Here is an 11,993-nt window from a genome sequence, read left to right as displayed (position 1 = left end):
TTTTTTTTTTTAAGAGATTTTTGCTATAGGGCATGTGTGCTTGCTGGAGAGACAAGAGACAGAGAGACTGAAAGTGAGAAATCACCCCCCAGGGGGGATGGCCACACCACAATCCCTTCTCTTCTGTTTTCCTCTTGGGATTTTGAGCATGCACGCATATGTGCCCAGTGTAAGTTTCAATCCCCTGGGTCTGGGACTCGAACTACTGTAGACTATGTGAGAGTCCAGTGATATAACCATTATGCCATCCGCTGGTCCCAGAAAAATAATTACTTAAAAAAGAAATTTCCTGCAGAGAGTGTGCACTCACCGGAGAGAGACGGGGGAAGGTGGGAGGAGGAGAGTGAGCACCTCCCATGGGGGACAGGCGTGCTGCAAGTCCTTGAGCCACATGTTTTCTTCTGGGATTTGGGTGCGCACGCGTGCACACACACACACACAGGGCATGATTTTCAAGCTGCCGAATCTAGGACTTGAATCATGCAGTCGGCTCCGTGAGATCCAGCTGCCTTATCTACCACTCCACTGTGTGCCCCCCCACACAAATAATAATTTTTAAAAGTTAAATAATATGGAGTGTGAAGTCTGGAGAGGAAAAGAGTCTAAGAGCTTAAGGTTGGGGATGTGGGCTAGATCTTTTTGTTTTTTTTTAATGAGAGAGAATTTTGCTATAGGGCATGTGTGCTTGCCAGAGAGACAGAGAGACAGAAAGCGAGAAATCACCACCCAGGGGGGATGGCCACGCTGCAGTCCCTTCTCCCCCATTCTCCTCTTGGGATTTTGGGCATGTATGTACACATGCCCGGTGTGAGTTTTAAACCACTAGGTCCAGGCCTTGAGCCATGATCAACCATGTGGGAGTCTAGTGATATAACCATTACACCATCTTGGACCAATTTCTTGACCCAAGGGCTGGATCTAAAACTCCAAAGGCATCGAACACCTATGATCCAGGAGTCCTATTTCCAGACGTCTGTCCTGTGAATGGGCTCCTACTACCTGTAGTCATAAAAGACTGGACATGCTGCCCACCCACAGAGGACGGCAGGTCACTCGTGGGGCTGCCATATGCTGGGAATACTATGCAGCTATGAAGAAGAATGGGGCAGTTATAAAGTACTCTCTCAGAGATACTCTAAAAGCAGAACAGCTCTGTGCTTGTGCCTTTTGTGAACGAACCTCTACATGTGCTGCTTACAAAGGCGCAGGTGCCCTCTGGAAGGACACAGAGGACATGAGGAACAATGGCTGCTGTGGGGAGGGGCTGTGGCCTGGGCATGGGGTGGAAGGGTACTTCCTTATCATGGCAAAATCCCCCGATACGTGTAGACTGATTACCGACCCATCTACTACTTGTCTATAAAACATCAAGAGGAGGCTCTGGAGCCCCCATCCCACCCCAAAGGCCAGGCCTGGGGGAGGGGAAGAGCCAAGGGCCGACACACTCAGCACACCTCTCGCAAGTTCCCGCCTGCCCCATCACCGCCCTCCAGACCCGAGACCTGCCTCCTTAGCGCCTGTTCAGTTTCTCTATGAGTAACAGGATAGGGCAAATAAGGATGAAAGCAAAACTCAGAGGGGCCATGTGACTTGCTAAAGCTACCCACCTGTGCACTGGCTGTGCTGGGAGGGGGCGAAGGACAGGGTAGCGGGGAGTGAGGGGCCAGCTGTCTTCGCACAGGGCAGGGGAAAGCAAATAAGGGCAGGGGGACCAAAGGGGTAAGGATGTGGGCCTTAGGGACAGGAGGCAGACAGACTGTCACGCCTTGGCCAAGGAGCGGGTCTCCACCCCACACGAACACTGAGGCCGGACGAGCACCGAAAGCCCAACACTGCACAGACCCGCTGTTTTAAAGCAGAAGAGCCAGCTCCCGTCACTCTCCCAGGCTCCCAGTCCATGCAGGGGCCGGGGTTGCTGCTCCAGGGGAGCTGGGCCCCGGGCTTGGAACTCTGGCCACTGCCTGCATGGCCCGAGAATACCTGGGAACACCTGAGGACACCCCACGCTCGAGACCAGAGAACACGTGCCGGGCAAACCGGTACCCAGCGTGGGCAGCGACTGGCCAGAAGTCGCTCAGCGATCACGACCCCACACCCGAGTCTGGCACGCTCAAATGCACCACCGTGCCTGCCCTCTGAGGGTGCCGCCAGCCTGGGCCCGGGAACGCCCACCCGGGGGTCGGTTCACGCGCCTTGAGTGAGAAGCCTGGGCAGCCAGCAGCCGCAGAGATCAACAAGGCAAAGTACTCACGTTGAAGAAATTGGTCTTGTTCCTCTCGCAGAAGAGCCCCTGTGCCGGCATGTGCTGCAGCTGTTGCCACGGGATACTGCTGCCTAGCAACACGTCGCGGGCCCACTGGAGGTTCTGGGGAAACAAGAAGTAGGTTGGAAGTGAGTGTGTGGGCTGCTCTGGGCGCCCACGGGGGAGTCAGGCGGTCCCTCCTTCCTGGTTACGCTGGCAGGCGGCGACGAGCAGCAGTTCCTGCAGACACCGACCCCGCAGCCCCGGCGGCCCGGCGGGCGTCATCACCGGGCTGTGGCACGCGTCCCCGGAGCTCATGTCTTGCCTGGCACAGCTGACTTAGGAGTGTGGCCTTGGGCTGCCCACAGCAGGCACCGACGGGGACCCTGCACCCTCTCCAACTCCGCACAGCCGCCACAGGGACCCAGCGTCTGTCTCTAGTCAGGGGGGCCCCCACTAGCCCACACATTTTTTTTTTCCGGCGGCCCGGCGGGCGTCAGCAGCGGGCTGTGGCGCGCGTCCCCGGAGCTCATGTCTTGCCTGGCACAGCTGACTTAGGAGTGTGGCCTTGGGCTGCCCACAGCAGGCACCGACGGGGACCCTGCACCCTCTCCAACTCCGCACAGCCGCCACAGGGACCCAGCGTCTGTCTCTAGTCAGGGGGTCCCCCACTAGCCCAGACATCAGTCCCGGCTTGTCAGAAATCAGCAGCACCCCTTACTCATGGCCGGGAGAAGGCACAGTGGCTTCAATTTTGGGGGGCCGGGCTTTGGCCACCACGCTCAAGCGGGTGCCCTCTGTGGAAGGAAGGGTGCCTCTGGGTGGGACCTAGAACTGCCTGTGCCTTCTCTGGGGCCTTGACACTGGCCCAGGACGACGGGGCACCCCACCTCAGGGCAGGCAGCGGGGCAGGCTGGGCCTGGCCCCTCTACCCTTTCCGTAGCACCCATCCTTCCTAGCTGTCTGCTGCCCCTCGGCACCTCAGGGCCTTTGCTTACCTTGCCCCAGGCTAGGCCTTCACCCCCTCACGTCTCAGCTACCCCAAACACCCTCTCAGTTCTCGGCCTGCAAGTCTGTCCCCCTGCTCCCTCTCTGCCCACCTTTGGCCAGGCTGAACTCCCTTAGTTGTACCGCCCGACCACTGCCATGGTGTGCAGAGGTGCAAACCCAGCTCCCTTGCTGACTGTGGAGCCCACGTGGCTTCTGGGCCTCTGTCCCTGTGTCTGCACACAGGGTCACGCCCTGCCTCCACCAGGCTGCTATGGGGACTGAAGACGGCACCGGGCAGGCATGGGAGGACTGCCCTCTTGCTCAGAGCCCACCATGGGCCAGGCAGCTGCAAGATACTCGCCTACCATGCCGAGATCAGGAGGGACGCCCTGAACGGGAAACTCCCCCGGGACTGGGTCGCTGGGGCTCAGCTGCCGCGGGGGCACTCCCCAGAGACTCTCCCTCAGGCTCCTGCAGGTTTTCTAGGGCCTCAGGGACCAGGAGCCCAGCCACTCCCGGGACAGCTGGGTGTTATGTGCCCCCTCCCCGGGGACAGTACGAGTGGCAGGGCAGGCCTGTCTGGGCAGGAAGAGTCTCAGACCCTCAGGCCAGGCCTCCCCAGTTCTTCAGTCTATTCCACTCACAGGAAAAGCAAAACATTCAGTCCGAGCCTCCAGCACGTGGGCGCCGACACCCGGGGGAGCCACCCCGTTCCCGCCGACGCCCCTCACAGCACCCAGCGGCCAGGCTCCAGAGCCTGGTCACAAGGCCTAGCCCAACGTCTCCACCTCCGCTCCCTCCCACGTCCCAGGCCCCACGCCCCGCCAGAACCAAGCACGGCGTGGGGAGAGCAGGGTGTATCCAGGGGTGCGGGGGGGTGGGGGACAACCCTAGACCAGCTCATGCTGCTCCCCAGGGATCTGGGCGGCAGCTGAACACTTGGGCCTCGGGCAGCCCAGGAGAGGCCCACGCCCCACACTCAGCACCACTTGGTTCAAAGTCTCTCCTAAGGGACACCTGAGCGGCTCAGCCCAGGCAGTATCCGGCTCCAGGGAGACGAGATGAGGGGATGTGGGACGTGCACTTCTAACACCACTGGGGCCCTCCTGACCATGGAGCAGGATGCAAGGAGGCCATCTTTGACCATCTGAGAAGGTCAGGGAGGCTTTGGAGGAGGTGACACTTGGGAGACTCACTGAGGCAAGAGCCCAGACAGGTGGGGCGGTCAGGACCCAGCTGAGGTGGTGGAGGGCTGCAGAAGTGGCCATTGTGAGGCCTCAGCGCTGTGGCAAACTTCTCTCCTTCAGCCAAGTGACCTCGTGAGTCCCTTGGCACGAGCCTGGCCCGCGCCGCACTGGTGGCCTAAAGAAAGTTACTCCAGGGCTGTGACCTACCCATGCCATTTCTATATATTTAAAAAAAATTTTTCTTTTTCTGAAGACATTTTTGCTATAGGGCGCGTGCGCTCGCCAGACAGACAGAGAGACAGAGAAATCACCCCCCAGGGGGGATGGCCACGCCGCAATCCCTTCTCCTCCATTCTCCTCTCGGGATCTTAGGCACGCACGCACACGCGCCCGGCATGAGTTTAAACCACCGGGTCCAGGACTTGAACCGTGGCTGACTATGTAGGAGTCCAGTGACATAGCCATTACACCAACTGCTGGTCCCTAAAATTTATGTTTTTAAAAGAATTATTTTAAGGGGAACCAGCAGTTACCATAATGGCTATGTCGCTGGACTCCCACGTAGTCGACCGCAGTTCGCGTCCCGGACCGGGTGGCTTAAAACTCATGCTGGGCACGTGTGCGTGCGTGCCCAAGATCCCAAGAGGAGAATGGAGGAGAAGGGATTGCGGCGTGACCATCCCCCCTGGGGGGTGATTTCTTGCTTTCTGTCTCTATGTCTCTCTGTCTGGCGAGCGCACGCGCCCTATAGTGAAAATCTCTCCAAAAAATAAAAATAAAAAATAAAAGAATTATTTTAACTTTATTTATTTATTTTAATTTGACCGAGAGCAAGAGAGAAAAAGAAAGCAAGCTACCTGGCCCAGAACTTGAACTGGGAGTCCAGGGCCCTTAACCACCACGCCATCTGCTGGCCCCGACTCCCCAGCTATTTCTGGGACTTCAGACTGGAGAGAAATATCCAGATGACTTTTTTTTCTTTTTGTATATTTCTGCCACAGGGCACGTGTGTTCACCAGAAAGAGACAGGGACACACACATAGAGTGAGAAATCACACCCAGAGGGGACGGCCACGTCGCAATCCCTTCTCCTCCATCTTCTTCTTGGGGTTTTGGGCATGTGTGCACACACACCTGGAGTGATTTTCAAGACACTGGGTCTAGGACTCAGACCGCAGTCAGCCATGTGGGAGTCCAGTGCCTTAACCACCATGCCACCTGCCGGCCCCACCCAACACGTTTCTCAAGCCCACAGGTCTGGGAATCACAGCTCGGAGTTGGCCACGTGGGACCCAGTGCCTTCACCACCACCACCTGCTGGCCCCAGCTGACCTCTCTAAGTAGCAGGAGTTCGGGGGACGGGAGGAGGTGGGAGATACAGTGAGAAGAAACATCTCCACAGCAGCCATCATTTTCCTGAGAAAACCAAGAGAAGAAACTGCTCTGGCTGGGGCCGGGGTGGAGATCAGACACTCACTGGCACCTTGTCACAGGCATTCCTCTGGTTGCTGCGCCACTGCTCACAGCTGCTCCGATGACACCTGTACCAAGCGGCCCTCCCCCAGGGCGGCAGGGAGGGAGGCAGCAGTGCGGGAGGTTTCTGGGCACCTGTGAAGCCACGGCCGTAGCCGCAGCCAGCTGCGGCCTGCCAAACCCGACCCGGATTTCATAAATTAGCCTCCCACAGTCTGGGCCCCCGCGCATGGGGAGAGTGCGATTCTCCAGCCAGAGAGCGAGCCGATCGAAGGCGTGGGCACACGGCGTCCAGACGTGCACTGCAGCCCTTGACTAATTCACATCCCAGGCCCCGGGTGAGAGCTGCCGGGGACAAAGAACCCTGCCTGGGAGATGGCAGGTGCCAGGCTGGGGGCAGGGCAGAGACTGGGGGGCCTTTGTGGAGCCTCCAGGACAGGCAGGGAGACCTGACGGACTGCCCACAGCTTTGCAGGGTGGTGGGGCCACGCACCGGAACACTGCCTGGGCTGAGGAGGCGCCACAATTCTTTATCACATACAATCGCTGGCTGACGAGGGAAGGGGGCCCAGAGAGGGTCAGGAATTTGTCTGAGGTCCCACAACTGGGATGTCAGAGCCAGCCTCGCACTCTGCGGTGGGGGTGCTGGTGGGCTGCTCGGGACGGAGTGTGAGTGTGAGTACCCACTGCAGGCCCGCCCCAGCAATGCAGGCCGCCTCTATGCCCACCCACAAGGACACGAAAGCCCCTCTCGACTGTTCTTTTTAAAAGTTGCTTTCTTTCGGGAACCAGCAGTTAGCGTAATGGCTATGTCGCTGGACTCCCACGTAGTCAACCGCGGTTCGCGTCCTGGACCTGGTGGCTTAAAACTCACGCCGGGTACGTGTGCGTGCGTGCCCAAGATCCCGAGAGGAGAATGGAGGAGAAGGGATTGCGGCGTGACCATCCCCCCTGGGGGGTGATTTCTCGCTTTCTGTCTCTATGTCTCTCTCTGTCTGTCTGGCGAGCGCACGCGCCCTATAGCAAAAAATCTCTCCAAAAAAAAAAAAAAAAAAAGTTGCTTTCTTTCTTCCAGGAGCGAGAGACGCACACACAGAGTTTCCATGCCTCTCCCCCACCCTCGGCCAGCCCAGACCACAGGCAGGTGCACGCCCGGTGCATCCAGGGAGGCCTTGGGACGTGACCCCGGGGCCTTCCCACAGGCTCGGCTCCACGGGCACTGTGCTTCTGCTGCACCACGGTGGCTGGCCTTCTAATCACAGAAAATGAGAGCGAGAATTTCTGTGTCTGGAATAACCAAAGGGATTGTTAGAATGAGCTGGGGCCTGCCTCCGGGAGAGACTACTGTGAGGTCATTCAAGTCACATAATTGAGGAGTTTATGAGCGCATGGGAAGCAAAAATAGCAGAGTAAAATCAGTATGCGCATACTTAGTTATGTGTGTGTGAACGCGTGCACGCACGCAAGTGTGCCCACAGAAGATGAGCAAGGAGGACTGAAAGGGCCCAGCCCTGGGGGGCAGAGGTTGGGCACTGAGCCGAGCAGGCCCGATCCCACACGGCCAACAAGGGTTCGAGTTCCAGCCACTCTTGGCTTGAAAACATGCTGGGTGGATGTGGGTACACCCAAGACCCTGCTGGGACAGAACTGGAGACAGGATGGCAGTGCAGCCAGGCCCGGCTGGGGGAGGGGTGCTCTTGCATGCATAGAATTAAGACAAGAAGGAAGGAGGGCAGGAAAGGACAGGTGGAAAGAAAATGCCCGCATCAGTCCTGGCAGCTGCCTGAGGGTGGCGGGCTTTCCCCAGGGGCACCAGGCACTGTCTGGAGACGTGTTTAGCTGTCCCAGCTCGGGGCATGCTCCTGGTGCCTCACGAGTGCAGACGCCTGCAGGATACGGATCCCACAGGAGACGCCTTTGGCCCCGCACGTCAGCAGTGCCTGGGGGAGAGCCCTGCACTGTGGGACCGTCTGCATGCCCTGAGCCCGGGGACACAGCCACTTCTGGAACGAGGACAGGATGTGCACGTGTGAGAGGCGGAACGCCACTGCTGAACATCTTGGACAAGCACACTCTGGTCCGTCAGGTCCACACGAGACGCGGAGTGGAAGCAGGAGACACGATCGTGGGTGTGAACTGAGCTCGACTCCTCCTCCCTTCACACCTGCACCGTGGCCTGATTCAGCTCCTGTCTGAACACCTCTCGGATCAGACATCCTGACACGGCTGTGGCCTCCCGTCTCCCTGCCGCCCGCGGCTTTCCCTCCCAACCTGGACACACCTGCAAGCCCCTGACCCTGTGGCTACTGGCTGGGATTGACCTCTGGGAGACACCAGGAGGTAGGGGCAGGGTGGAACGACATCACAGTCCCTTCCCTCCATGGTGGCCGAGGGCTGGTCAACAAAGGCCTCGCTCTGCTGGGCCGCCCACCTCAGCAGCGCACTGCGCTGGCTCAGGGCACACTGGCTCCTGTTCCGCGGGGTCCCCTCTGCCCGAGCCTTGGAATGGTGCTCTTCAGATCGGCCAGCCAGCTGACGTCATCGGGACCCCACTCTCTCCACACCAGCCCAAGTGCTCTCACACATGTAGGCCACGTGATGCCTCCTGAGAATGGCACGGCCCTTCCCCTGCATAACCAGCCTTCGCGAGGCTCACACCACACCGCCTTCCGTCCCGTCCTGGCCCACCTAGCCACACTGGTTCCGGACTCTTCCGGCCCCCCAGCCCCTTCTCTCTCAAGTAGGGCGTACTGGCTGGGCTGACGCCAGCGAGGCTCCCTCCTCCCTGCTCCAACACGTCATGGCTACCAGGCCTCCCCTGTTTCTCATGTGCTCACCAGAAAGAGTGACAGAGGAAGTGAGGGAGGTGGAGAAAGCACCCTCTCGTAGGGTGTGATCACGCCGCGATTCTCTCTCCATTTCTCCACCCTGTCAGGATGCTGGGCGTGCACACACATGCTTCGTGTGTTTTCCAAGCTGTCCAGGACACGATCTAAACCATGCGGCTGGCCGTGGGGGGGATCTGGTGCCCCAGCCACCAGGCCCTTTCCCTGACCTCCCTGTCTGAGCAGCCAAACTCCCCCCTCGACCCCTCAGGTGGCCGGGTTTTCTTTTTCTTTTTGAGAGGTTTTTGCTATAAGGCGCATGTGCTCTCCAGAAAGACCGAGAATGACCGAGAGACAGAAAGCGAGAAATCACCCGCAGGGGGATGGCCGCGACACAACCCCTTCTCCTCCGGTCTCCTCTCAGGATCTTGGGCATGCACGCACACATGCCTGGCATGAGTTTAAGCCACTAGGTCTGGGACTCGAACCACAATTGACTACATGGAAGTCCAGCGACAGAGCCATTACACCAACTGCTGGTCCCAGTGGCCTGGTTTTTCTTCCAGACTCATCCAGCTTCCAATAGGTGTGCTTTCCCTCTGATACAGATGGATGTGCCAAGGGTGCACCGCACGGCAGGGGCTTCACCGCACAAACTGGTCTCCCCAGCACTTCAAACAGGGCCTCCACGTGACACCGCTCAGATGTCAGAGCTGAATGAAAGAGCCTGCAGAGACGGACAGAAAACACCCCGGAGGGAACACCCGGAGCACATGCAACCCCGCCAGCTCCTGGGCTGTCGGACAATGGGGCGGCGGGCGGTTTCATTCTGCTTTCCGAGCTTACACAGCATTGCCGGTTATGAAAGCTGCAGGCGGTGTGCTCAAACCTGCTGACACTTCTGCAATATGCACCTCTGTGGGAGAAAGGACCAGAAAGCAGGAGCTATCATAAAGGCCACCGTTCTTCTGACTCCCCAAGGTCCAGGAGAATCTTTGAGCCACACGTCAGACAGACTTTGAAATGCAGAGTCAACATAGCTATGCCCAGAAAAATACCAGGCTCTCATTCTGCAAACTGCACCAGATAAAGCTTGATGAGAACCTGGCTGGCTGGGATCTGTGGCAGCCCTGGACATCCACACGGGGTACTGGGCAATGGCCATTTTGCAGTGGGGGCGCCATCCCATCCACCGAAAAGGAGCAGGGGTTGCAGGAGGGTGGGGATGGCCTGCTCTGTGGCCAGCATGGCCTTGTGACTCCGGGTCCCACTATCTGCTGTGAACTCGAGGCTCGTCACCTCCCCCAGGATGGCGCTTGCATGTATGAAGCCCCTACAGCACGCCTGGCTGAATCCATGGCACACGGCCCTCGTTGGGGGCCCTGTCTCTTAACCCGTGTGGCAGCCCCAGTTTCCTGGAGGTGAAATATTACACTCACGACAACAGGCAGAGGGCGGCAGCTCTGCCCCAGGCACGAGTCCTTGGAAGGCTGGCAGAGGGGCAAGGAGCTTGCGAGATGTGGACGGAGGAAGCTGGCCTGACTTGACGGGAGAGGAGGGCACGGGGCCTGCTGGGCACTGCCTGGGCACCTGGCCTTCACCTCACCATCACGAAGGATCCCCACACACGACGCCGTCTTCCTTCACCTCACCATCATGAAGGCTCCCCACGCACGACGCCGTCTTCCTCTACCTCACCATCACGATGGCTCCCCATGTACGACCCCATCTTTCTCGTTGAACAAAGAACCCTGAGCCTGCAGAGCGCCCAGAGAGCGGCATCGCATCCCACTCACCACGGGAGGCTGGCTTTGGAGGCATGTCCTCTCCCCTCCCCAAAAAGCCCTGCTGCCAGTACCAACCAAGCATCGCCCGTGCCTTGAGGTGGGTGCTCTGAGGTGTAGGCAGGCTCTGAAATGAGCAGAGCCTCACCTGGGGGACCCAGGGGTCAGGAGTCATCCCTGCGGTCCCGGGCAGACTCTGCCTGCCAGCCTCTTCTGAAGACATGGCCGTCGGATGCCCCAATTGGCTCCAGGCCACTAGAGGGCAGAGGAAATGCCACTGCCAGGCCCACAGGGCTCTCACAGGGAAATGAGCCGCTGTCCAACACGCACGGCGGGGAGTGTCTGTTAGACAGCTGTGTTTAGAAAGCTGTCACTGCTTGCCAGTTAATGGTGCCACATCAGTCAGCATCAGCCAGAGATGTGTCCTTCAGCTCTGTGGACACACTGCTGCCAGCCGAGCTGCCACCTAGGCCGGGCAGAGCCACGCCCAGCGCCCAGGACACGGCACGCCCTGAGCAGCAGGAAGGTCTAAACTCGGGCTCTCTGTGGAGCAGGTGTTCACAACCGCACTCCAGCTGAGGGTGGTGACTGGTGCTTAGCAGAGGTCTCTGGATGAAGCACATGGGGGAGCCACCCCGGGGGTGCATCAGGGTCTGGGATGTGGCCTAGGGACCCTGAGGCCCACCTGGCACCCAGGAGCAAGGCTGTGGTAGGCAGTGGAGGCAGCGTCTGCTGCAGAAAGGGTCTCTCAGAATCAAAGCCAGCACTGCTTTTCTGCAACCCCAAAGAACCCTAGCTGAGAACACAGCTAAACCGAGTGAGGACTGTGGGTGCTGCCCAGGGACAGTCAGGACGGCCTGAGGCAGCATCCACCCCCACTGGAACGGCTGGGCCAACAGTCCCCCACCTCGGGGACCATCATGGCGTGACCGAAAGGCCTGGAAGTCATACATGAGAAGCGCACAGTGGCAAACCATGAGTGTGGACACTTTTTTTTAAAAAGAGATTTTTGCTAGAGGGCATGTGTACTTGCCGGAGAGACAGAGAGAGAGAAAGCGAGAGATTACCCCCAGGGAGGATGGCTACACCACAGTCCCTTCTCTGGTCTCCTCTCAGGATTCTGGGCATGCACACACACGCTCCTGGCTGAAGCTACGGGTCTGGGACTCAAATCAGGGTTGGCCATGTGGGAATCCAGCGACATAACCACTACATCACCTGCTGGGCCCTACTGTGGCCACTCGACGTGTGGGGCAGCGGGTCACTGGGCCCTGAGTGAGGCAACCTGGGCCAATGGCTGGCTCTGTCACTCAGCCTGGTGGTTCCTGAGTATAAGGAGGAGGGGCAGGGCCCACCTCCAGGACCCAAGTGCCTGATGCCTCAGAAGCACATGATCAGGGGAACCAGCAGTTGGTGTAATGGCTATGTCGCTGGACTCCCACGTAGTCGACCACGGTTCGCGTCCCAGACTCAGTGGCTTAAAACTCATGCC

The 11,993-nt window shown here is 58.9% G+C and overlaps 1 protein-coding gene across 1 annotated transcript in view; it reads right to left on the bottom strand.

Moving 5' to 3' along the window:
• Nucleotides 1-10,665: 10,665 nt before the first annotated feature.
• LOC102493296 (calcineurin-binding protein cabin-1) overlaps nucleotides 10,666-11,993 on the bottom strand; it is a 100,871-nt gene continuing 99,543 nt past the window's right edge. The window contains exons 45-46 of the mRNA XM_006157182.3: nucleotides 11,187-11,275; nucleotides 10,666-10,756 (exon numbers count right to left, since the gene is read on the bottom strand). Coding sequence (XP_006157244.1) covers nucleotides 10,666-10,756; nucleotides 11,187-11,275 — 180 coding nt within the window. The remainder of the gene's footprint in view (nucleotides 10,757-11,186; nucleotides 11,276-11,993) is intronic.

This window comes from Tupaia chinensis, unplaced genomic scaffold, assembly GCF_000334495.1.
Source record: "Tupaia chinensis unplaced genomic scaffold, TupChi_1.0 Scaffold000531_1, whole genome shotgun sequence".
NCBI classification, from domain to species: domain Eukaryota; kingdom Metazoa; phylum Chordata; class Mammalia; order Scandentia; family Tupaiidae; genus Tupaia; species Tupaia belangeri.
The sequence above is the reverse complement of the archived record's forward strand: the minus strand, read 5'-3'. Positions and strand labels throughout refer to the sequence as shown.